The sequence below is a fragment of the Orycteropus afer genome, unplaced genomic scaffold, assembly GCF_000298275.1.
Source record: "Orycteropus afer afer isolate SDZICR_OR568_19922 unplaced genomic scaffold, OryAfe1.0 scaffold00018, whole genome shotgun sequence".
In the NCBI taxonomy this organism is placed as follows: Eukaryota; Metazoa; Chordata; class Mammalia; order Tubulidentata; family Orycteropodidae; genus Orycteropus; species Orycteropus afer.
In genome coordinates this window covers 6628344-6650648 of record NW_006921605.1, presented here as the reverse complement: position 1 = coordinate 6650648, position 22305 = coordinate 6628344, and the positions used below count along the sequence as shown (strand labels likewise).

The window sequence follows — 22305 nt, the reverse complement described above, 5'->3', positions numbered from 1 at the left end:
TACCGCGTGTGGGAGGTGGCACTGGTGACAGCGTCGATCTCTCGGTCCTTCAGCAGCTTCAGCCGCTGCACCTGGTCCTCGTGGTCCTTGCGCATCTCCAGGACCGACGCCCTGAGGGTGAGGAGAGGCCGAGGGGTGGGGATGAGGCTGGGGGCAGCGGGAGGCGAGGGGGCTGAGGACAGGCCGAGTGCCCGCTGAGCCAGGCCGGCACAGGAAGCGGGAGCCTGAGCCATGAGGGCTCCTGGGGCCTCGCCACCCCTCCCTCAGGGACTGCCTCAGTTTCCCCGGCCTCTGTCGGATCTGACTTGGAGCCTCCAGGCCACATCTACCCTCTAGGGAGGAAATTTCATCTGTTGTCCAGAGAAGGGCGCTTCACCGAAGAAGAACCTGGAATTAAAGCAGCTGAGCGGGGTGTGACATCAGGGAAGGGCGGGCACAGAAGGGGTCGATGCCACTGGTGTCTGCAGCCTGCGTGGCCCTGAAGGCCGGCTCGGGCCCTGTGACCCCGGTGCCTTCTGGATGTCTAATACTGTTCTCATGAGAAGGGCAGCCGCGTCGCTGCACAGCCCTGCTCCTGGGCCCACCTGCCCACTGGACTTGGGCTGTTCAGGCGGGCGGACGGACCCCGTGGTCGGCCGCCTGGCGGGGCTTGTCTCTGCGGGTCTGTGTGCTTGCCGTGCCGCGCCCGCCCCTCACCGCTGCAGCTCCCGCAGCCGCTCCATCTCCCGGTCCTTCTCCTGCGCGGCAGCAGCCAGGCGCCGCTGGTGCTCGGCCGAGAGCTCAGTGTGGGCCAGCTCGGCCTCCTGGCAGCGAGACAGGTACCGAGCCGACAGCTCCTCCTTCTCCCTCCGGAGCCGCTCCTCCCGTTGCTGGTACGACGCCTCGAGCGCCGTGATGCGGCTCCTGCAAGAGAACACCAAGCTGTGGGGCTCTAGGGGCAGAGGGCGTCCCTGAAGGGCCTGTCTGAGACAGAGCCAGGCGGCTGGTGAGGGCGGGGCCGGACGGCAGGGGCGGGTACCTGTGCGCGCTCTCCACGAGCTCCAGGTCCGCCTGGTGCCGCCGCTGCAGACCCTCCAGCAGCAGTGTGTGCTGGGCCCGCTCCAGCTCCAGCTTCCGCACCTGGGCACAGCAGAGGAGTGGCGGCCCCGGGCACCCGTCCGTGCTCCCTGCCGGGTGGTGCCCACGTCCTCCTGCCCACCCCGGAAGGCCTTCCACCACTCACTGAGACCCTGCCTGTCTCACCTGGCCCTCACCAGCCCCCCTGCCCTCCCCTCACCTGGGCCTCCAGCTCGGTCAGGCGGGCCTGACTCCGCAACAGCTCAGCCTGGAGCTCGGCGGTGCTGCCCCGAAGCTGCCCCTGGGCTGCCAGGAGCTGCCTGGGGGACTCTGAGCCCAGCAGCCGGCTCTGCAGCAGGGGCTCGGGCACCAGGGCCTACGGGTGGCAGAGATGCTTGCGGTCAGGCAGAGGCGGGGCCAGCGGAGCTCAGTTACTGCTTGGCTCTCTGCTCCCAGGAAACCCCAAGAGCTGCGCCTGCTCTGGGGCCGTGGATGGGGGCAGGGACCAGGCAGACAAGGGTGCGGAGGTCACGGTTACTGCAGTACCGTGCCTCCCCCATCAGGTGTGCTGAGGAAGTGAGTCCTCCCTCCTCCCCACAAATAACTTCCCCAACAGGGGTTCCCAGCTCCTACAGTCTCAGCCAAGTCTCCAGTCTTAGCTACGACAGAAGCTTGCCACTGGCCCTTTCTGTCAGGCCCAGAGTCCCACATGCACAGCCAATCTGCTTCCTGAGTTGCCTATCACCTGCCACTTCCCAGAGAGCTCCTGGGTCTCCCCGGCCCAGGTGTCAGGGGTGGCCACAGCCTCTGGGAAACAGACGGTGGCGAGCTGGGAGGATGGCAGGGACGAGGCTTTCCAGAAGAAACAACAGACAATGGCAGCCTGCGTTCTGAGGAAGCCACTGCCAGCGGCCCCAAGGGCATCCTCTTAGCCTCTCTCAGCACCAGCAGCTGAGCACACAGGTCCGCCTGTGAGTGGCCAGGCTACGAGAGGAGGAGACGGTGGTGGAGTGCCAGGTGAGCTATCTGACATCAGGACAATCTTCCCGGCTGGCTGACCAGTCCGCTTGTTGGCACTGCCTCTGATCAGGGGAGAACTGTCCCATGGGCCCGTGACCTCCTTACCTGGCTACCCTCCTTACCTTGGCAGGTGCTGGAAACCCTGTGGGCTCTTGGGAGCTCGGGGGGGAAAGTGTAGGTCCTGCAAAATTAATAGCAGAGAGATGAGTGTGTGTGAGGGCCCCAAAGAAAAGACCGGACCCTGGGGGAGTGCAGCCTCGCAGAACTTCCAGGCCCCCAAAAGAAGAGACCCGGACCCTGGGGAGTACAGCTTCGCTGACCTTCCAGAGCCCTAAAGACATCCTAAGTCCCACCTCCTGACCGACTTAAACTCCACACAGAGTAGAAACAGACCGGAGAGGTCTCCAGGGGCCAGGCCCCTCTTTGGATCGTCTGCAGGGGGCGCCACGGCAGTCTGCTTCCAAGTCGCAGGGGACCTGGGGATGGAAGATGGGCAGGGTGACAGTCGGAAGTGTTCTGTGTAGGACACAGGGAGGGAGAGCAGGGAGGGGTGTGCCTGGGGTAGACAGGAAAGCTTCAGGGTCCAGAGCTGACCGGCCACCCTGTGGCTAGCAGTGCTGTCAGAGGAGGGGGTCGGCTAAGTGGGCGGAGGGCTGGGGCACCAGCTTCAGAAAGCTCTCGGTCATAGCCGTCCTCGCCAGTCGCCGCCTGAGTCGAGTCTGACTCACGGTGATGCCGTGTGCAGAGCAGAACTGCTCCACGGGGGTTTCAAGGCTGTGCCCTTTCGGAAGCAGGTGGCCAGGCCTGTCTTCCAAGGTGCCTCGGGGGGGCTCTAAGGGCCCACCTTTCCACTAACGTTGAGCATCTAGCCAAGTGTGCCACCCGGGGACTGCTCTGTGGGGCTAGGAGGCACAGGACGCTCTGCCTGGCATGAGCCGCCCCTAAGTCCCGGCAGACCCCGTGCGCTTCCCACTCATCCTCTGCACCCCCTGTGGACACACCCTGACTGGCCAGGCCTGGCAGGCAGCGTGTCCTGCACCGCTGGTCCTGAGCTCCCGCTAGAAGCTGCCTGTCGAGGTCCTCGGGTGCTGGCAGCCGGTTGGCTGAAAGACATCAATGTGGAAGATGAAGGGGCCAGAAGCTGCAGGCGAGGCTGGACGAGGCGGCCCAGGACACGCTCCACAGCAGAGCCCCATGACCGTCCCTCGCCCTGCTTTCCCCAGCTCTCGGCTGCCACCACCCTGTCATGGGGAGTCTTCTTCAGGGCTGAGCTCCTGGGACCTAAGGGCTGCCACCTCCTTCCCTTACGGTAAGTCCCCCAACTCCCGGCCACGCCAAAGTCACATTGTGCCAGGCATGGACACTAACCATCTGAAGACAGTGGAGTCACAGGGATACATTAGACACCAGTTAAGTTCAACTTCAAAGCCTCGTTTTGGGTCTGCGGTACCTCACTCAGCTCTGGACTAAGGCACTGCCCAACCTCGTGAGTCCGGCTGCCCTGGGTGGTTCTCTCCTCTACCCCCTGTGGTTTCTACCTCCCTTCTGGGCTCTCTTCTCCATTGTCTTTGGTGGTATAGTGGTTTAAGCATCTGATAGCTAAGCAAAAGGTCAGCGGTTTGAGCCTGCCATCCTCTCCAAGGAAAAAAGATGAGACAGTCTACTTCCATAAAAATTTTTAGCCTCGGACACCCGAGGGGCAGTTCTACTCTGTCCTAAAGGGTCACTACGAGTTGCGCTTAACTCAACGGCAGTGTGTTTTTGTTTTTGGTCCAGCTCTCAGGGTCCTTTCCGTTCTCACTTCAGCCTCCCCTGGGTTCCAGGTCAGAATCACACAGCTCTCCTCACAGTCCCACCAGCCCCAGGGCTTAGGATGGCCCGAGTTAGATCACCACATCCACCACCCCTTCGCTCTGGCTAGAGAACAGCCTTGTCATTTCTTCTGGATGCCTGAGGCCTGCCCGCCCTCCAAGGTCGCTTCCTGTCCTGTCTCCAGCACTGCTGTCTGTGGCTTCCTGCGGGAGCTGCCTCCTGGTCTCTGGGGCTCTAACACTGATTCATTTCTGCTTGGGTCGGCAGAAGCACCAATGATTCGGACAGCAGGCTCTCTGCCTGGCCCGGGCACCATGGGCAGTGCTCCTGTTCAGAGGTACTGGACTCGGGGCTGGGTTTGCCCTGTGGGGCTGTCTTCTCTTGTCCAGTCAGCTCAGCACCTTGTCCCAGTGGCAGTCAGGGCACAGGTGTGCACAGGAAGAAAAGGGAAGGCTGAGATGAGAGGCACTCCCTAGGCGCACCCCCAGCCTCTGGCTCAGGCCAAAGGCGAGAAAGGCCCTCGCTGCCCTCAGCCTGGCCTCCCTCCACCAGCTACAGCAGCACAAGTCCATACCTGCCAGGGGAGGGTGGGCCCGCAGCGTCTGCTGAGTCCAGGCCCTTGCAGGCCCCAGCCCGCCCCTCTCTGACCAGAGCCTGGGACTTCTTCCGAGACAAGGCATGGTTGAGCCAGTCGTCCTCTTCTCTCTCCACAGACGCTCCCGGCGTGGAGGCCGGGTTGGCTCTGGAAGGGGAGCTGGCACCCTCAGTGGGCAGCTCCACCCCTGAGATGGGCAGACCAGTGGGGGCCGAGTGCCGGCTGGCAGGAGGGGGCACTGAGGTCGTGGACAGCGCTGAGCCACCCTTTCGGGTCTCTCTGGTGGCAGAAGGCGGCAGCAGGTCAAAGTCGTCGTCCTTGAGGCCTAGCCAGTCGGCACCTCCCTTTCGGGGGTGGACGGGGCTGGCCGCAGCGGGAGTGCTCTGCCTGGAGCCCAGGTCGCCCTTGGGGTCTGTGTCACTTTCTGCTAAGAACCTACTTCAAGACAGAGAGGAGAGTGTCTAAGGCAGCCCATCCCAAAACCCCCTTACCAGCCTCTTCTTCACTTCTGGGGGGTGACTATGAGGCCCAACCAAGGACACCATGATGTCCAGGGACCTGCAAAGCCAGCCTGAGGCGTGAAGAGCTGTGACGAGCCCAGTGCCCTTGGCTGAGCACCACAAAACAGACATCTTGACCTCACCATCTGAACTGCAGACCACATGTATCCACAGAGAACTTGACCAAGTCTCCACTACAGGCACATGTGTCCGAAGGAAAATGGGGCAGATCACGCTCGTTTGCTTGCCCTTCACCCCCCTTCCCTACTGACCAAGGGCAGTAAGCTCTGAGGGCTGGGAAGAAACATCTATATGCGGGCACCACTAGGCAGACGGGGGAGCCGGGTGGAGACGTCTGTGCGCGCATGCCACTAGACAGATGGGAGCCCAGGTGCAGACATCCATGCAAGTGAGCATAGACAGACGGGGGAGCGAGGAAAGGAGAGACATCCGAGCATGTGCACCACTACACAGAGGGAGAGGCTGAGAGGGTTCTTAGCACTGTGCCTGCAACTTCTCTGTAAGCTTGAAATTACTTCCCAATAAAAAGTTCACAATATATTCTGGAGGAAAACTCCAAATTCAGAAAATTGTATCCACTGCCTAAATTTTTTGTTGCAAACTGAGAAGAGGCCACTGAGGTGCAGCATGGCTGACCCACTGGCAATGCTCCCTGGGAACATGGCTCCAGAGGCAGCTGTAGGTGGATGGCCTTGCCTGCCCCGCGGACTGTCATGTTCCTCAGGGGAGCCAACTGTGACGTCACAGGCACACATGCAGGGACTGGGACGGGCTAGGCAAGCTCAGTCTTCCTTCAGCATTCACAGAGGCTAACGTCTTACACGCTGTGACCTCCCATGGGCCACAAGGAGTCTGTTTTCTGGCAAGCAGCATGTCCCCGAGGTCACGCCCCATGCCCCCCGCAGGCCCAGCTTACCTGACTGACTGCCGGCGAGACTGCCAACCCTCCGAGGAGCCCATGGTAGGCTGATAGGCCCCAAAGGTGAAGTCCTCATCACCCCAGGTATCTTCTTTGTCTGCAAATTAAGAAATCTATGACCAAAAGCCTTTGTAACTCTTTAAGCAAAGCTGAACAGGTGGCTCGCATGTCAGACAGGGAACGTGAAGCCCCTCTGCAGGAGGCTGTGGTGAGGGGCTTGACAGCAAAGGGGCTCTGGCCCCATCTGAAACTCTGCTGCTGAGACACTGCTCAGACAGTGTGCTCAAGCATGGCCTCGGAGCTCTGAGAAACACTCTCACTGGGGCCCGGTCCCCAGAATCCTTTAGGGCGCTGCCCAGGAAGCTGCAGGAGGACCAGGTGGCTGTTGCTTTGAGAAACGCTGGTCCAGAACACAGTCTGCAAACCATGAGGGGCCAGCTGTTTGCTGGCTGAGAAACCAATTCAGCAAGTCACGTCAGCATACGCAGCCACCAGCTGGCAGGTGAATGAAGCCACGCTGTGGTGTGCTGGACGTGGTAATGCTAAGCGTCGTTTCGGGAAGCCTCTGTGTGTCGTGACTGTGAGCACCTGTGTGGGCCCCACAGTGATGCTCATTCCCACCTCGGCTCGCAGAAAGCACCGGACCCCACGCCAGGTCCTCACCCTGCAGCCGCTGGGGCTTCCTAGCCAACCTGGACTCCCGACGCTCCCCGGCGCCTGGGCGTGCTGGCAGTTTGGCAGCAGTGCCTCGACCCAGCAGCTCATCTAGCTTGGAGCGAGCAGGGCGGGGCCCCTCCCTGCAGGACGGAGCAGGACATGCATGTGTGACTGCCAGGGCCCGACAGCCACAGTGCACCCCTCTGGCTTTCCTGCCTCTGGTGGCATAGTGCCTAAGGCATTTGACCGCTAACCAGAAGGCCGGTGGTTCAAACCCACCAGGCACTCGGCGGAAGGAAGACTGGGCAGCCTACTTCTGTGGAGACACCACCTTGGAAACCCAAGGAGGGGTCGCTATGAGTCGGACTCAACTCCAGGACAGCGAGGGAAGGCTCCTTACTGGTCTCCTGTCTGCCCCCGCTCTGCTTTGGGGTTGTCTCCAAACCCCAGGGAGGCCATGAGGTCATCCCCTTCATCAAACATCAGCTTTTCCTTCTTTCGGACAGGGGTGTCACCAGGAGTGAGAGGAATCGAGGGGCCTACAAGACACAAGGCAAAGCCTCCCTGTTCTTAACTGTGAAATCTGAACGGGTTTACGGGGAGGGGGTCTGTGCACCCTGATCACGTGGCTGAGATGCAGGTGTGTGCCAAGCAAACCCGCTCCTACCTTGGTCTCGGACGGTGCTGGGGCTCTTGTCAGAAGCCGTTTTACTCTCTGTTGTGGGCGGTTGCTTGGCAGTTCCTTCCTCGTCATCTGAGAGAAGTCCTGCCAACGGGTCTTCCATTGCTCATGGCGAGGAGGGAAAGCACAGTCAGACTGTGGCACCGTGTCAGGAAAAGCCAGCCCCGAGCCGGGCTCATCCCTCCAAGTGAACTTTGTTAACCCAGCCCCTCAGCAGCTGGATGGCCTGGACCTGGGGCGCTTTGACAAAGATGAAGTCCAGCAAGGGGCTGGGGAGTTGGGAGAGTGGCACTGGGGCTGCCGGCCTGCGTGTCCCCTGCTTGCCTGCGGCAGGGCCTGTGGGAAATGTGCCTGAGGCCTCAGGAGGCAAGGAAAGTACTGGTGCCTCCACCAAGGGAAAGGGACCCCAAACCCACTGCCATCAAGTTGGATCCCATTCACAGCAAGCCCTCCTTCGGTTTCTAAGGCAGTATCGCTAAGGAAGTAGATTGCCCAACCTTCTTTCCGAGGAGTGGCTGGTGGGTGCCAACCCCTAGCCTTCTGGTTAGCAGTCAAGTGCCTTAGGCACTACGCCACCAGAGCTCCCAAGGGAAAGGGAATTGTCCTTGTAATTGATAAAATCTGGCTTTTGACTTCTGGCTTCAAATTCCTTCCAAATAAGTTCCCAAAATACTCCAGCCAAAATGACTAAACCAGTCCCTCCCTGAACTGCTGGGGAACTAGTCAATGGCACCAGCTGTCTGCCCCACCCTCATCTGATACCCCTCTAGCTAGCCAGCCAGCATTATCCAGGCTACTCCTCCCAAACCCAAGTGTCTCAGAAAGTGACTCTGGGCCTCTGGTACCTTCCATGGAAAACTTCCTGTACTGATGCCCAAAGCTGCCAGAGGACGGGGGTAGATTCTTGGTGGGAGAGGCATCTCCTGCAGGGAACCAAAGAGAAGGCCTGGTAGTGGGCCTGGGTCTCTGCTGGCTAAGGTTCTCTGGCCACTCCACGAACTGGGGCCTCTGGGATGAGATGCACTTCCTCCTGGGAAGCCGTGGGTCTGCTGTGGACATAGCTCTGGAAAGACTCTCCACTCCCCTGTTCTCACATAGGCTTCTGGCAATGTGGCCTGCAAACTACTTCCTGAGCCTGGTCACACAGCCTCCCCAGTCTCAAGTCACTCCACAGTCATGGGACGGGAGATGCAAAGGCTACCATACAATTTCCCACTTAAATTCATATAGTTTCTCCAGGAGCTGCCCATGTTAGGCTGAGAGGAACTGAAGAGCCCTAGGAGGGGAGGAAGCCCAGCCTGTCCCCCCTCCCCACCGTGGGTACGTGCAGGCACACACGCCCTCTTAGCTATTTCAGCCTCCCCTCCTAGAACCACAGGCATGAGAGCTCCCTGCAAGCATCTTGCCTGTCCCCAGTCTTCCCAGTAGATCTGCACTCACCTTTCTCATTGCCTGCTGACTTGCCAACAGGCTTAGGAACGCTAGATAGCTCTTCTTTCCCAGAACCCTTTGCAGCTGTTTTGCTAGAGGCTAGACTTGACTTCTTTAGACCCAAGAGGTCAGCATCCATGTCATCCATGTCCTACCAAAGCAGAGGAAGGAGTTCCAAGAGCAGTTGGTTGGTGGCTGCTGACACCCTTACACTGGGCAGCTGGCAGTGATACTGGCTCATGTGGGACACATGGGGACTTAGGTTGGGGGACTGGCCCACACAGAGTTTTGGAACAAGGACAGAGGTACTGTCTCCACACGCTTGGTCTCAGAGAAGCTGGATGGTCTCAGACTGGTGCTGCCACTGCCTCTTTTTTTAGGTTAGTATTTTGTTGTCTTTTTGGTGAACTGTACGTAGCTCTGACTGCAGCTACTGTCTGGACGCTGCAGAAGCAGGCCCACAGGGATGAGAGCCACCTTCTACCAGCTTCTCTCAAAGGCTAGGAGATTCCAGAGCTTTTGTTTGCAGGATTCTGGGACTCAAGTCTCCCAAAGGAGCCTCATCCGAGCAGAGAAGAGACCCAAGGTCAAGAGTACCCCTTTGGGACCAGGTTTGCTGGTCTGATAGAGCCTGACGGAACCCCTGAGACTATGGCCCTAGCTGCCCTTCAGGTCTGGAATTGAAGCCACTCCTGTGGCTTCCAGCCAAACAAAAGACAGGCATATGAGGTGAACGTTTACATTAGGCAGATACACTCCTTGGAGAGATCAATCATGGGAGAACAGAAGGGCTGTGTGTGCAGGGAGACAGCTCGGGGGGCAGGAGTGCATGGAGGGAAGGGCACAGGGAAGAGGTAACTATGGGGAAGAAGTGGGAGAGAGCTATTGCATTGTGGGAGATTGCAGTCAATGTCATGAGACAATGTGTATGTGAACTGCTATATGGAAGATGAATTTGCTCTGTAAACTTTCACCCAAATCACAATGAAATTAAAAAAAAAAAAAAAAAGAGTGCCCCTTTGGGCAGAGTTCAAGGGGAATTCTGGATCCTCAGCCTGCTCGGGGTCAGAGCACTAAGCTGCTCTTAGAAACAGAGGGGTGATGAGGAGGCTGTTCCATGTCGTGCAATGTTCAGTGGACAATATATTAGAAAACGCCCTGCACGAGGCAGCTGGGGACTCTGGTCACAAGACGGAGACTGCGCCCGCAGAAAAAAAAGTTGAGTTGGGAAAGACAACTGAACCAAATGCAAGCCCGGTTGGATGGGGTGGGGGGGTTGGTTCATGGTTCCATAATAAAAGACTCAAAGTCAGCACCAGAAATGACCTACTCAGAGGATGCCAAGGGCCCTCTGGGCGCCCCAGCCAATGGGCCTGGGGAGGGATCTCAAGCAGAGAAGCTGAGTCCGGAGGTGAGAAGGCGGACAGACTCTGAATCTCTAGAACCCACAGGCTAAAGCCAAAAGCACAGTGCCGGCCTGGGGAGCAAAGGGTTACTCAGAAGGGCCGCAGAGCCCAGAGGTGGGCTGGAGGGTGCTGCTGACTGGGAGGCAGATGGGAACAAGGTGACAACCAACGTCTCAGGTTTTCACCCTGAGTGCTGTGAGGCCATGGTCTATGAGCCAATCAGAATACACGTCTGAAAATCCCATCACCAAGGTTAGCTTTGTGCTTGATCCAAGAAAGATGGCTGGACTAAGGGGACAGGCAAGCGATGGGAGAGAACTAAGGAGAAAGGGCAGGGACAAACTGAGAGGGGGAGCCTTCTCCTCCTGCCCCCAGGTGGTGGTGGCGGTGGTGGTGGCGGAGGTGGAGGCGGCAGCCCCACTTCAGAGGCCTGTGCGTGGCCTGGGTCTCACACAGGGGGAGCCTCTGTGTGTGTAGAAAATGGACTTCTACTCAGGGGGCCAGGACAGGTGACAGCTCAGGGATCAGCTCCACCCCACACCAGGAAGGGCTCAGAAACGAGTCTTAAAGGGAGAAGTCAAAGAACAAAGCCTTGGCACAAATATCAACGTCGTGTGACGTCCCCCTCTCCCCCCACAGGCTCTGAGAACAGGGCTCTAGCGGCTTCTTTACCTTCATGGCCTGGAGCAAAGCCTGCGGGTCTGCGTCCGAGACGTCTGAAACCTATGTGCACAGGGAGGCCAGAGCGTGGCCAAGGAGCACTGTCAGTCAAGGCCCAGCCGCGCTCAGGGCTGCAGTCCAGGGCCCCCTTGCTTCTGTGAGGATGGAGCCAGCTCGGCCAATGGGGCATAAACAGCAGGGTCCCTGTCTGCCTCAAGTGGGACCAGTCTGCCGCTTGAAGCCCAAGCTGCCCAGGTGTGGGGACCCAGAAATTGCTGCCTCCCCAGTGGAGAGACCGCCTCCATCCAGGCACTCCCATCAGGCGACCTGCCACCCACGGGACGGACTGTGTAGAGCGTATCAGTAGCACACTCAGAAGAAGGCCAAGATCCCAGATGCCGCTGTGCCCAGGATCTGCTTTCCCGCGCATCCTACCTGCAGGAGGGAGGAGGAATACCCTGCAGTCTGGGTCCTGCTTTAAGAGCCGGCTCTGTACCGGACTTGTGAACCCTTCCGTGACTAGCCTCTTGGCTACAACGGCCAGCTTCCTGTTCCTGGGGATGACGAAGAAGGGTAAGGGACTGGGAACAGGCCAGGCTCACCTCGTCAGCTCCTGCCAGGCCGGCCACAGGGCTGAGGAAATCACCTTCCAGAAGGGACCTGCAAAGTGACAAGATCAGCCCCGCCGGTGTCCCCGGCAGCAGTCGATGATTCTGAGGGAGAGCGGCTTAGATTTAGGGGCCTAGGGAGACCCTTCCCTGGGGGAACACAGTCGCTAAAAGGAATTTCACAGGGCACCTCACGCAGTGGTGTCCAATGTCTTCAAAGCAATAGAACCCCTTTAAGAACAAACTGTTCAAAACCAGGTAAGAAAGGAAGACAAAGCAAATTTAGCTACAACAAAGGTGAAGGGTCGAGAACTCGCAAGCTCTTCCCGTTTCTCCCCCATCGTGAGAACCGCAGAACAAGCAGTTTGGAAACCATTGACCTAGTCCAAGCCTCCTGTCTGAGGAATAGGAGACTGAGGCCAAGAGATGTGGAGAAAGTTGCCTAAGGTCACACAGAGGGCAACAGAGGTAGGACTCTGTGCCGGACTCCAGTTCTCTTCCCACCACCCCAGGCTCCATCAGTGACCAGGAGCTGAGGGAAGGGGGTGGAGATCGGCGACATCCAAAGTGGGGATCCGCTCAGTGAGGGTGGGGCTGTGGAGGGCCAGGTGCGTGGGGACGGACACGGAGCAGGGCTTACTTTGCTCCAGCCCTTGAAGGAGGAAACACCTGAGATCCGCCTGTGGTGTCTCGGGCTCGTGGAGCTAGTTCTACAGGCTTCTCAGGTAAGGCCACTGGAAAACAAGGAAACAGAAAAGGTGTGATTTGACTAAAGAGCTGGAGTCAAGGGGAGAAGGATCCCAGGTGCCCCACCAAGCTGTCTCCCAGTCCTTCCTGCTGAAAGAAGGACCTGTTTGGAGGAAGGAAGCTGGCCCCACAGAGAGGTCCTCAAAAAGCCTGAATGCACAGGGAGTGGTACATCTCCGAGCATGACCCTAAATGCCAAATGGTGCCAAATGAAGAACCCCACCCCACCCCACCCCACCCCATGGAAATGCTGCAAGAACAATGTCACTTCCACTCCCCAAACTGTAGGTTGGTATACATGGACTTGTGCTTTGTGGGTTCTCCCAGGCCAAGTGAAGGAGGTCTAAGCCTCACTGGCCATGGTGACCCTAAAGTCTTGCTCCTCAGTACAGCAGACACAGACACAAAGGATAAGGGGTGAGCTCTGGTGGTGCAGTGCCTAAGGCATCCGACTGCTAACCAGAAGTTTGTCAGTTCAAACCCACCAGTTGCTCCGTGGAAGAAAGATGGGGCAATCTACTTCCATAAAGATTTACCACCTCAGAAACCCACTGGGGGTCACTATGAGTCAGAATTGACTCGATGGTGGTGAGTTTAGTTTTTGGTTTATCCAGAATATAAAAGGAACTCTTACAACTCAACAAGACAAAGAAAATAACCCAATTATCAGTCTGACTGCTAACGTGTCCAGGGCTTCTTTTTGGGGTGATGAGAATGTTCTGGAATTAGATGGTGATGTTGGTTGCACAGCACAGTGATGATACTAAAAGCCACTGAATTGTACACTTTTTTTTTTCAAACGCTAATTTTGTGGTATGCAAATTATATATCAACTCAAAAAAAGAAAGAAAGAAAGAACAAGCCTAAACCAGGGATACTTACTATCATCCCCCAAGAGGTCACCAAGGACATCATCAATGGAGCCTGAAACAGAAGGAGCTGCCATGATTTCAGAGCTCTCAAACTGGGGACTTAACTTTCCCTTCACTGGTCACGATGTTTTCTAACTCACTGGTAACAAATCATACTACACAGTTGAAATATCCCAGGACAGAAATTAAACACAACTTTTTCAAGGAATGACGGTGAAGACTTTCAGTATACCCCACATTCACCGTGCCTCCCCGTGACACACCAGCCACTGGCTGTCCTCTAGACTCTGGACAAAGCCTGATGTGGCTTTTCCTTTGGGAAAAGTGTCCAAGACCTCTGGGCACATACAAGCTCCTTGTACCCTTCCTTCTATCCAAGACCTTCCATGACTGGTCTGGATGCTAACCTCCTTGCTTACTTTCTGATGAGGGTGAAGTATAAATACTGAATCAGTACTTGCATCTAGTTTAAGTGCCGTTACTACCCTTAACTTCAACTGTCTGCTTCTTTTTCTTTAATGAAGAATTCATCTGGACACAATTTAGGAGCTCTGGTGGTGCAACAGTTAAGCGCTCAGCTGCCAACTGAAAGATTGGTGGTTCAAACCCACCCAGCAGCTCCACGGGACAAACACTGGGTGCTCTGGCTCCACAGACAATGGCTAAGAGCATCCTACGGATCAGTCCAACACTGTCAGGTGGGGCTGCTAAGAGTCGGGATCAACACGCTGTTGTTGTCAGGTGCCATCGAGTCAGCTCCGACTCATAGCGACCCTGTGTACAACAGAACGATACACTGCCCGATCCTGTGCCAGCCTCACGAGCCTTGCTTTACCTGAGCCCATCACTCCAGCCACTGGGTCAATCCATCTCGTTGAGGGTCTTCCCCTTCTTCGCTGACCCTCCACTTTACCAAGCATGACATCATTCTCCAGGGAATGGTCTCTTCTGACAACATGACCAAAGTAGGAGAGACAAAGTCTGGCCATTCTCACTTCCAATGAGCATTCCAGCTGCACTTCTTCCAGGACAGATGTGTTCTTTTAGCAGTCCATGGTACTTTCGGTATTGTTCGTCTACACCACAACTCAAAGGCATCAACTCTTCTTCAGTCTTCCTTATTCATTGTCCAGCTTTCACAGGCATATGAAGTGACTGCAAATACCATGGCTTAGGTTAGGCACACCTTAGTCTTCAAGGAGACATCTTTGCTCTTGAGTACTTGAAAGAAGTCTTTTGCAAATTTGACCAATGCAATACGACGTCTGATTTCTTGACTGCTGCTGCCATTGGTGCTGACTGTGGAAATAATATGAAATCACTGACAACTTCAATCTTTTCTCCATTTATCATGATGCTGCTTAGTGGTCCAGCTGTAAGGATTTTCATTTTCTTTATATTGAGATATAATCCATACTGCAGACTAGTGTCTTTAATCTTCATCAATAAGTGCTTCAAGTCATCTTTGTTTTCAGCAAGCAAAGTTGTGCCATCTGCATATCGCAGGTTGTTAATGAGTCTTCCTCCAATCCTGATGGCACTCTCTTCTTCATATAGTTCAGCTTCTTAGATTATTTGCTCGGCATACAGATTGAATAAGTACAGCAAAAAGATACAACCCTGATGCACTCCTTTCCTGATTTTAAACCATGCAGTATCCCCTTGCTCTGTTCAAACAGCCTCCTGGTCTATGTACATGTTCCTCATGAGCACAATTAACTGTTCTGGAATTTCCATTCTTCTCAACGTTATCCATAATTTCTTATGATCCACACAATTCAATGCCTTTGCATAGTCAATAAAACACAAGTAAACATCTTTCTTGTATTCTTTGCTTCGAGCCAAGATCCATCTAACATCAGCATTGATATCCCTCATTCCATGTCCTCTTCTGAATCCAGCTTGCATTTTGGAAAGTTCTCTGTCAATATACTGCTACAACCATTTTTGAATTATCTTCAGCGATGCATGCAGTATTAATGATATTGTTTGATAATTTCCACATTCTGTGGGATTGCCTTTCTTTGGAATGGGTACAAATATGGATCTCTTCCAGTCAGTTGGCCAGGTAGCTGTCTCCCAAATTTCTTAGCACAGCCGAATACGCGCCTCCAGTGCAGCATCCATTTGTTGATATTGTTGATACCTCATATTCCGTCAATTCCTGGAGCCTTGTCTTCACCAATTCCCTCAGTGCAGCTTTGACTTTTTCCTACAATACAATGGTTCTTGATCATATGCCACCTCCTGAAATGGATGAACATCGACCAATTCTTTTTCGTACAGTGACTGTGTGTACTCTTTCCATCTTCTTCTGATGTTTCCCACATCACTCAACATTTTACCCATATTCAATATTGCAATCTAACAACATACATGTAACTAACTCAAAAGGTTGTATTCGGGTTGTTAAAGCTGCAGATTTACATGTTTCTATAGTTTACATCCATATTCACTGAAATACTGAAGTGGAAGTGGACAAGGAGGTGCAGTCCTCGTTCTTTCTGCACCGTGGAAGTGAAGGACCTCTCTGGCACTGCCAGCACAAACCCTCTGGAGAGAGAAATGCACAACAGAAGGCGACTACGTGATAAACAGACATTAGGAGAGCAGCTATACCGTGCTTGAGGCCGCTCCTGCTCTTCTGTGCTGTCAGCAGCAGGCATTTTTACACAGAGCTTTAAACTAGTGTTCAAAAGAAACATGGTTTCGGCTACAGCATGTCTAACACAAATGAAGCCCGGCCTCCCAGCACTCGTCTGCAGAAATTCCAGTCTGGTTTAAAAACACAACCATTGGGGACTGATTGCAGGGACAGTTTCTCTACGTTCCTTCTTGTCCAGAAAATTATGCAAAATATGTCATTCTATGAAAAGTAATTGGAATAAAGCTTCACATAACAGACTAAAAAGAAAATGCAGGTATTGCTGATCACAACCCCTGAGTGGCTGCCTACTGATTTATGGTTCAACCACCTGCTTCTGGATACAGAACCCAACAAGAAGGATCTTCCCCAAAGTCTCATCCCTTAATTATTTCTGTATTACTCTGAAGGCAATGAAGGAGCATAAGGAAGAACCAAGGCTGCCTATGGAATTATGGGAAAAACAGCAAGACTCTCACCAAGAACATTAAGACACCAAATTCTAAATTATTTTTGGAGCTGGGGTTGGGGAGGCACACACGCACACACACTCATACGGCTTAAAGGTGAGTCTCCATTTTCCCACTTACCTTTTAATCCCTTGTTTTTTGCTGCCTAAAATGGGAAAAACAAAACCATATTGACAAAATAAAAATGTGAAAAGTGTGCTGAAACAGAGGAAACAAGGCTGGGAATGCAGAGTGAATGGTCTTGCCTTTTGCCAAGTCACCAAGTCACCAGAAGCAAAGGAGCCCCGGTGGCATTTTAGACACAAGTCCTTCACGCTCTCCTAGCGTTTCTGGGAATGGTCTCACTGTCGTATTCTGTGAGTACCATAGAGTGCAGAGAAGAAGTGCCTCCTTTTCCCTGACTTCACGATGCCACACGGCCCCTTCCAGCCAAGATGTAACATACGTGACAGTTCACCTTTTCTTCCTTCCTGTGCACCTGACTCCTTAATCCCAATGACAGACACTTAAAAATGTTTTCAGCTGGACATCCGGGAGCTGGGAAGAAACACTTGCTAATTGCTTAACGAACTCTGGGATCCACCATACTTTCCGCTACTCTCTTCCAGGGACCACATCCTGGTCTTTATCTCCCACCCTCCAAATGACTGCATACAGGCAAGATCTGGGGGGCGAAGAGGCCACACTTCCATACATCTTCCTCTGCATGCTACCTACCATCTTGGAGCTCTGGGCCGCTTCCCAGCACTGTGCAGCTCACTCAACTTCCACCCACATCAGGCCCCTCCTCACCTGATGAAGAAAATGAAGTGGTTGCTTAAAAATGATGTGGTTTTAATAGCGTACGAGTCCAAGGCCTAACAAGGCTTCTCCCACTTTACCCAATCAAGACGTCAAAACCCGTTTCCACAAGCTAAACACTTCTTATTGGGCGGGGGGTGCAATTCCAATGAGAAGCAAAGTGCTCTGGGTAACAGAGTAAGTTTTCTGAGGCCTGCATCCAGATTATTGCCATGAAGTGCAGTGGTCCTCATCCCTTGTTCTGAAAGAGGATGAGGAAAATGGCAGGTAGGTATCCATTTCAGAAAGGAGGTGGGTGCCTGGCACCATGGCAGATATGCCTTCCCAGGCTACATCCATGACTCCTTTCTAGATAGCAATCCACATGGGTGTCCACTGGGCTCTGGTTCCTCCTTCACACTATTTTCACTGATAAACTCACTGCCATCAAGTCATTCCAACTCATAGTGACCCCCTTTGGGTTTCCAAAGAGGTAAATCTTTACGGAAGTAGATTGCCCAGTCTTCCTTCTGCAGAGTGGCTGGTGGGTTTGAACCACCAACTTTCTGGTTACCACTCAAATGTCTTAGGCACTATGCTCAGTAGAACGTTTCCCTTTCACACTAACTCAATCTGACTGCTCTCATTACAGACAACAGTTTTCCTCAGAATTATACCCACCCCCAATTTCACTAAAAAACCTTTGGTATGCCCTGGAAGGAGTCGGGGAGGGTCATCTCTTATTTCTCAGGTGTTTGTCTGTCCTGTTACTAGAATCAAAGTTTATCTGGGGGGACATCCAAGGGCCACACACTGAGTGTGTTCTCTGTAACAGCAACTTTCATGACAAGTCCAAACAGCGTGTGTCTCCTAACATCAAGACATTTCTGCCATCTCCTATCCTATCCAAAGGGATCCTGCCCCATTTTCCCAAACCGCGGTGATTTCCTGAGTGGTTCACAAAGGCCAAAGACTTTGTTGGCGCAGTGGTTAAAGCGCTTGGCTGATAATCGAAACGTCGGCGGTTCAAACCCACCAGCTGCTTCATGGGAGAAAAATGTGGCAATCCTCTTCCCTAACTAAAGAGGGGAGCTCTGGTAGCATAGTGGCTAAGACACTTGCCTGCTAACCAGACGGCTGGCGGTTCAAACCCACCAGCCACTCCTCGGAAGGAAGGTTGGGCAATCCTACTTCCGTAGTGATACTGCCTCGGAAACCCAAGGAGGGGTCGCTATGAGTCGTGTTTGACTCAACGGCACATAACAACAACAACAACTAAAGATTACAGGTTTGGAAGCCTGATGCATCAGTTCTACTGTCCTACAGGGTCACTATGAGTCTGAATCAATGGAGCAGCAGTGGGTTTTGGGGTTCTGCAAAGTTCAAAAGGCCACAGACTACTATCGCGTCGTCTCATCTACTCCGCTAACTTCATGTCAGGCCTTCTTGAAATCACGCCCCCGCCCCTTGGTAAGGGGTCTGCCAAACACTCCCTCGTTCCCGAGACTCCGCGCCCCTCTATGCGTCACCACTGCGCGCACCCAGCCTATCTCGATCCCGAGCGCAGCATCTACCCACCCAGCCCCAGAAGCTCCCCGTTACGCGCCATTCCCCCAGGAGGTGCGGCCACTGGGGGCTGCCGCAGCCACAGCAGTCAGTCCGCCTCCATCCGAGCGCGGTTGGGTCAGGCCTCCCGCCTCCGAGCGCTGCGGACGCCGACCTCTCGCAGAAAAGCGAGGCATCCTGGGAGTTGTAGTCCGTAGTCAGCCCACCCACAGGACCCAAGGGAGCGAGGATGCTGAGATGAACTACATTTCCCAGGATGCCCGGCCGCGGCCGTTAGCCGGGACGGGGCCTCTGTCCTCTGCCCCACGAGTTGCCAGGAGGAGCTGACTCGAAGCCGCCTCGGGAAGAAGCGCTTTTTGCAGTCTAGTCGCCTTCTCCCTCTGTCCCTTCCGGGACGAATGCTGGGAACTGGGCTCCAAGACGGAACACTGAAAGTTCTTCTGTCCCCTTTCGAGGGCTGACTCGGGTGGGCAGGGGGGCGCGGCGGTGAGAAATGTGTTAAAATTGAAAGGTTCACCTGTAACTTTCCTGTTCAATTAACAAAATCAAAGCTGCGAAGCTAGAATTAACTCCAGAACCCGACAAAATGACACGAACACTTCCTGTGTGTGCTAAATACAGATTTTATTAAGGGTTACTCAGTTTCACAAAGGAAGGGAGTTAGTGGTTGGCTTACCCGCTGGCCAAGGCGTGCTGGCGGGTGGGTCTTCGCGGGCCGCCTGACATGCTCTGGCCCGGGCATATCCCAGGCACGCCCGGCCGCACGGTATGAGCCCAGCCAGGAGGGGGTAACAATACATGCTAAATGTAGCTTGTTCCAATAGGGCCCACACTCAAACCACAACAGCGAGAAGAAAAGTCGCTAAGCAAGTCTATCTCCAGAGGATACAAGTCATGTTCATGGAAACCACAGCAGTTGGGAAAAAGTAGTGTTTACAAAGTAGTCAGCCTTCTGAGTATTACACAGTTCACATATTTGCTACCAAAATTTTAGTAAAGTTAATGGTATCGTAGTAAACAGCTTATTTTGGTTCAGAATTCTTAAATCACTCTCAATTTTCCTCCGTCTTCCCAAGAAAATCAATGGCCCACTTAAATTTAAGGTAAAAACAAAACAATACAAAACAAAGAAACCCTTGGAAGCTAGAACTTGTTCATGATCTGTGACAGCTCACATCTGGCAATCCCAATGGTTCTTTATAGGGTTCTATGTTTACTAGCAGGGGCCACTAGAATAGGTACCGACATATTTTAATACATTCGGACAGCTGAAAGCAAAGGCCCAAATAGTCACAGCGTGGCTTGGTCTAATCCAAGAAGGTAGCAATTGTTTAACTAGCTGAAATTATCTCCCTGCCTTATTCCATAAAAATGATCTACGAAGCATGTTGGTCTCCGACGGAAGAACCAATTTCCTGGCGCTGCTCGAGCTGTAGGAGCAGCTACTGCCCGAAGACAACCTGTGACCCCACGCCTACCTGCCACGTACATTAAACATGAGCAGTGTCACAGACAGTCTGCATCTAACTCCCTTCCTTCCTACTAAGACGGATGGGAGGACCTCAGCAAAGTGGAGGAGGTACTGAGGGAAGCCGCAGTTGTCTGAAGAATTATGGGTCCCCAGGATTGTGAATTCCAGAAGCGGTATTTCTCCAGCCAAAGCCCCACACTGAGGAAACCTAAGAGTTAAGATCTAACATGTTAACTTCAGGAACTACTGAAACCCCTCCAGGCTATGAAATCTGAAGCTGCAAGCGGTGAGTTCTTAGAAAGCCTATGAACATAAAAATGTTGCAAATAAGGTAATGTTCTGAGGAAAAAAACAGTATTTAGCCTTGTTATGTTCTGAGGGTAGGAACATTAAGGTCCTCCAAAGGCTTCTGAACCGATGGTGCTTTGAGGTCACTAATGTCCCAACACTGAAACACACCTCAGTGTGTCTAGGAGAGCCTGCAGGAGCGCTCCAAACACTGGAGGAAGACGAATCCCCCTTCACCCATTACAAGGAACCAAATCACATCTTCAGTTTTGTTTCTGCTCAGAGCACTCTTTAAGAAAGGCTTCTGTCTTACTAGCTACCAAAAGTTCATCATATAGAAAAACCTCATTAATTCTACTCAGCATTTATCATCATTTTGGAGGAAACTGGGTTGAAATTTATCTTTGCACCTTTTGTGAAGATGCTTTTGCGAGAGAGCTCAAGCAGACCAAACGTGTCTGCTGCCAAGGCTGGCCTGTCAGGGAAAACCAACTGGGTCTGCTGCTGGTTTACCACGAGCCAAGGCCTCCTACAGCCACAGCAGCAGCCCACATTCCAAGAGGCAACTCCAGCTGCTTTACAGCGATCTGTTCAGGCAGCCTCACTCCTGTTCTTGTTCTTTGTGTTACTGATACCTAATAAATCTACATTTTAAAATTCTTCACAATTTAAACTTAGGTTTAATACCGTGGCACACTATTTGTCTCTTAATATTCAAATCAGTGAGGTTTTACTTTTATCTTTATTCTTTGATTACATTAAGTTCAAGACAGAACATTCCAACCTTAATGACAACAGTGTTAAACGTCAGATTCGTTTTTCCATTAAACTCAAGGTGTTGGATGGAAGGTGGCTCCATCGCATCTTCTTCAAACATGTAAGATCTCAACTGTGCCACAGGGTAAGGCGGTGTCCCTTCACACACCTTCAGATCCTGCCCACAGATCATTTACCTGTGAACGAGGTATTTAACCCCTAAATGTCAAAGAATTCTACACTGAACTGGTCGGTAGTAAATCATTTAAATTTAGTTACTTCCCAGAATCTGAATGACTGTTAAGCGATGTCCCAATGAGATGAAGACGGAGTACCTCCTACCTCAATCTTAACATAATCATCAGTCACTGCTCCTGATGGAAAGATTAAGGCTTGTGTTGTACGCAGTATTTTTGCTGTAACCGAAGGCTTCATATTACCAGTCGCACTGGAACAGGTCTGATGTCAGGCCCCAGGACAGGAGCATACGGTGATCAAGATATTACACTGCTACGGACCAGACTATACTGTCAAGTCTGAATCCAGAACAACTGGTTTCATGAGGCAGATGTCATAGATACAGTTAAAAAAAAAAAAAAAAAAAAAAAATCAAGTGGCTTGCATTGCTTTACATTGATTTTAAGGAAAACAATCAATTAGGAGGTATATGTTTTACCTTTAAATATAGAATGATTGTGTCAATTAGACTTCAACAGAAAGGACACTTAAGCAATTCAGAAAAAGCTCCCAGAAACAAATAAACAAAACTGAAGATGTTTGAAAACAAAGACGGGCATACAGTAAGAAACAGACTCCGTGGAGCCTCCTTTACCCTTTCAGCCACAGTTTCAATGATTATATTTTCTAAACCAAAAGCCAGAACGCATAGTTTGTAAAGGATTGTGCTGTTTCTGGGTGTCAGAGGTGAAAGGCTTTTTATTTTTTTTAATGCCCAATACTATAACCTTCGAGCACTTCAATGGCATAAGCCGAGATGACAGATTTCTGGAATCGGAATGACCCTGGGAAACCCAGTCACTTAGGTCATGAAGTGACAGCAGCGTCCACTGAAGTGACAATTTAGGGACCCTCTGTATGAAAGCTCTATTCCTGATTACAAGAGACAATGGTCCTGCAGTAGATCTGTATTGAAGAAGTTCTTGCTTCAGAAAAACATTAGTGTGAACAGTCAGATGAGAGCAATGTCGGCAAAGGCAGGCAAGCAGGCAGAAAACCTGTCAAGTACAAACTCGCCACGTTAAGATTCCTGATTAGTTTCTGTCCCCCAGTCTCATTTCTTCAGCCCTGCCTATAGGCTACGCCCCGTGGTAGGAGGGGAGGACT

The 22305-nt window shown here is 52.9% G+C and overlaps 1 protein-coding gene across 1 annotated transcript in view; it reads right to left on the bottom strand.

Moving 5' to 3' along the window:
- FBF1 (Fas binding factor 1) overlaps positions 1-19188 on the bottom strand; it is a 24961-nt gene extending 5773 nt beyond the window's left edge. The window contains exons 1-20 of the mRNA XM_042783531.1: positions 19123-19188; positions 16221-16245; positions 12997-13038; positions 12008-12101; positions 11362-11419; positions 10772-10822; positions 8703-8844; positions 8108-8185; positions 7248-7367; positions 6981-7119; positions 6587-6720; positions 5921-6020; positions 4505-4921; positions 3078-3182; positions 2470-2552; positions 2199-2257; positions 1277-1432; positions 1019-1119; positions 697-903; positions 4-111 (exon numbers count right to left, since the gene is read on the bottom strand). Of these exons, the coding sequence (XP_042639465.1) occupies positions 4-111; positions 697-903; positions 1019-1119; positions 1277-1432; positions 2199-2257; positions 2470-2552; positions 3078-3182; positions 4505-4921; positions 5921-6020; positions 6587-6720; positions 6981-7119; positions 7248-7367; positions 8108-8185; positions 8703-8844; positions 10772-10822; positions 11362-11419; positions 12008-12101; positions 12997-13038; positions 16221-16245; positions 19123-19188 (2285 nt within the window). The remainder of the gene's footprint in view (positions 1-3; positions 112-696; positions 904-1018; positions 1120-1276; positions 1433-2198; positions 2258-2469; positions 2553-3077; positions 3183-4504; positions 4922-5920; positions 6021-6586; positions 6721-6980; positions 7120-7247; positions 7368-8107; positions 8186-8702; positions 8845-10771; positions 10823-11361; positions 11420-12007; positions 12102-12996; positions 13039-16220; positions 16246-19122) is intronic.
- Between the last annotated feature and the right edge of the window lie 3117 nt (positions 19189-22305).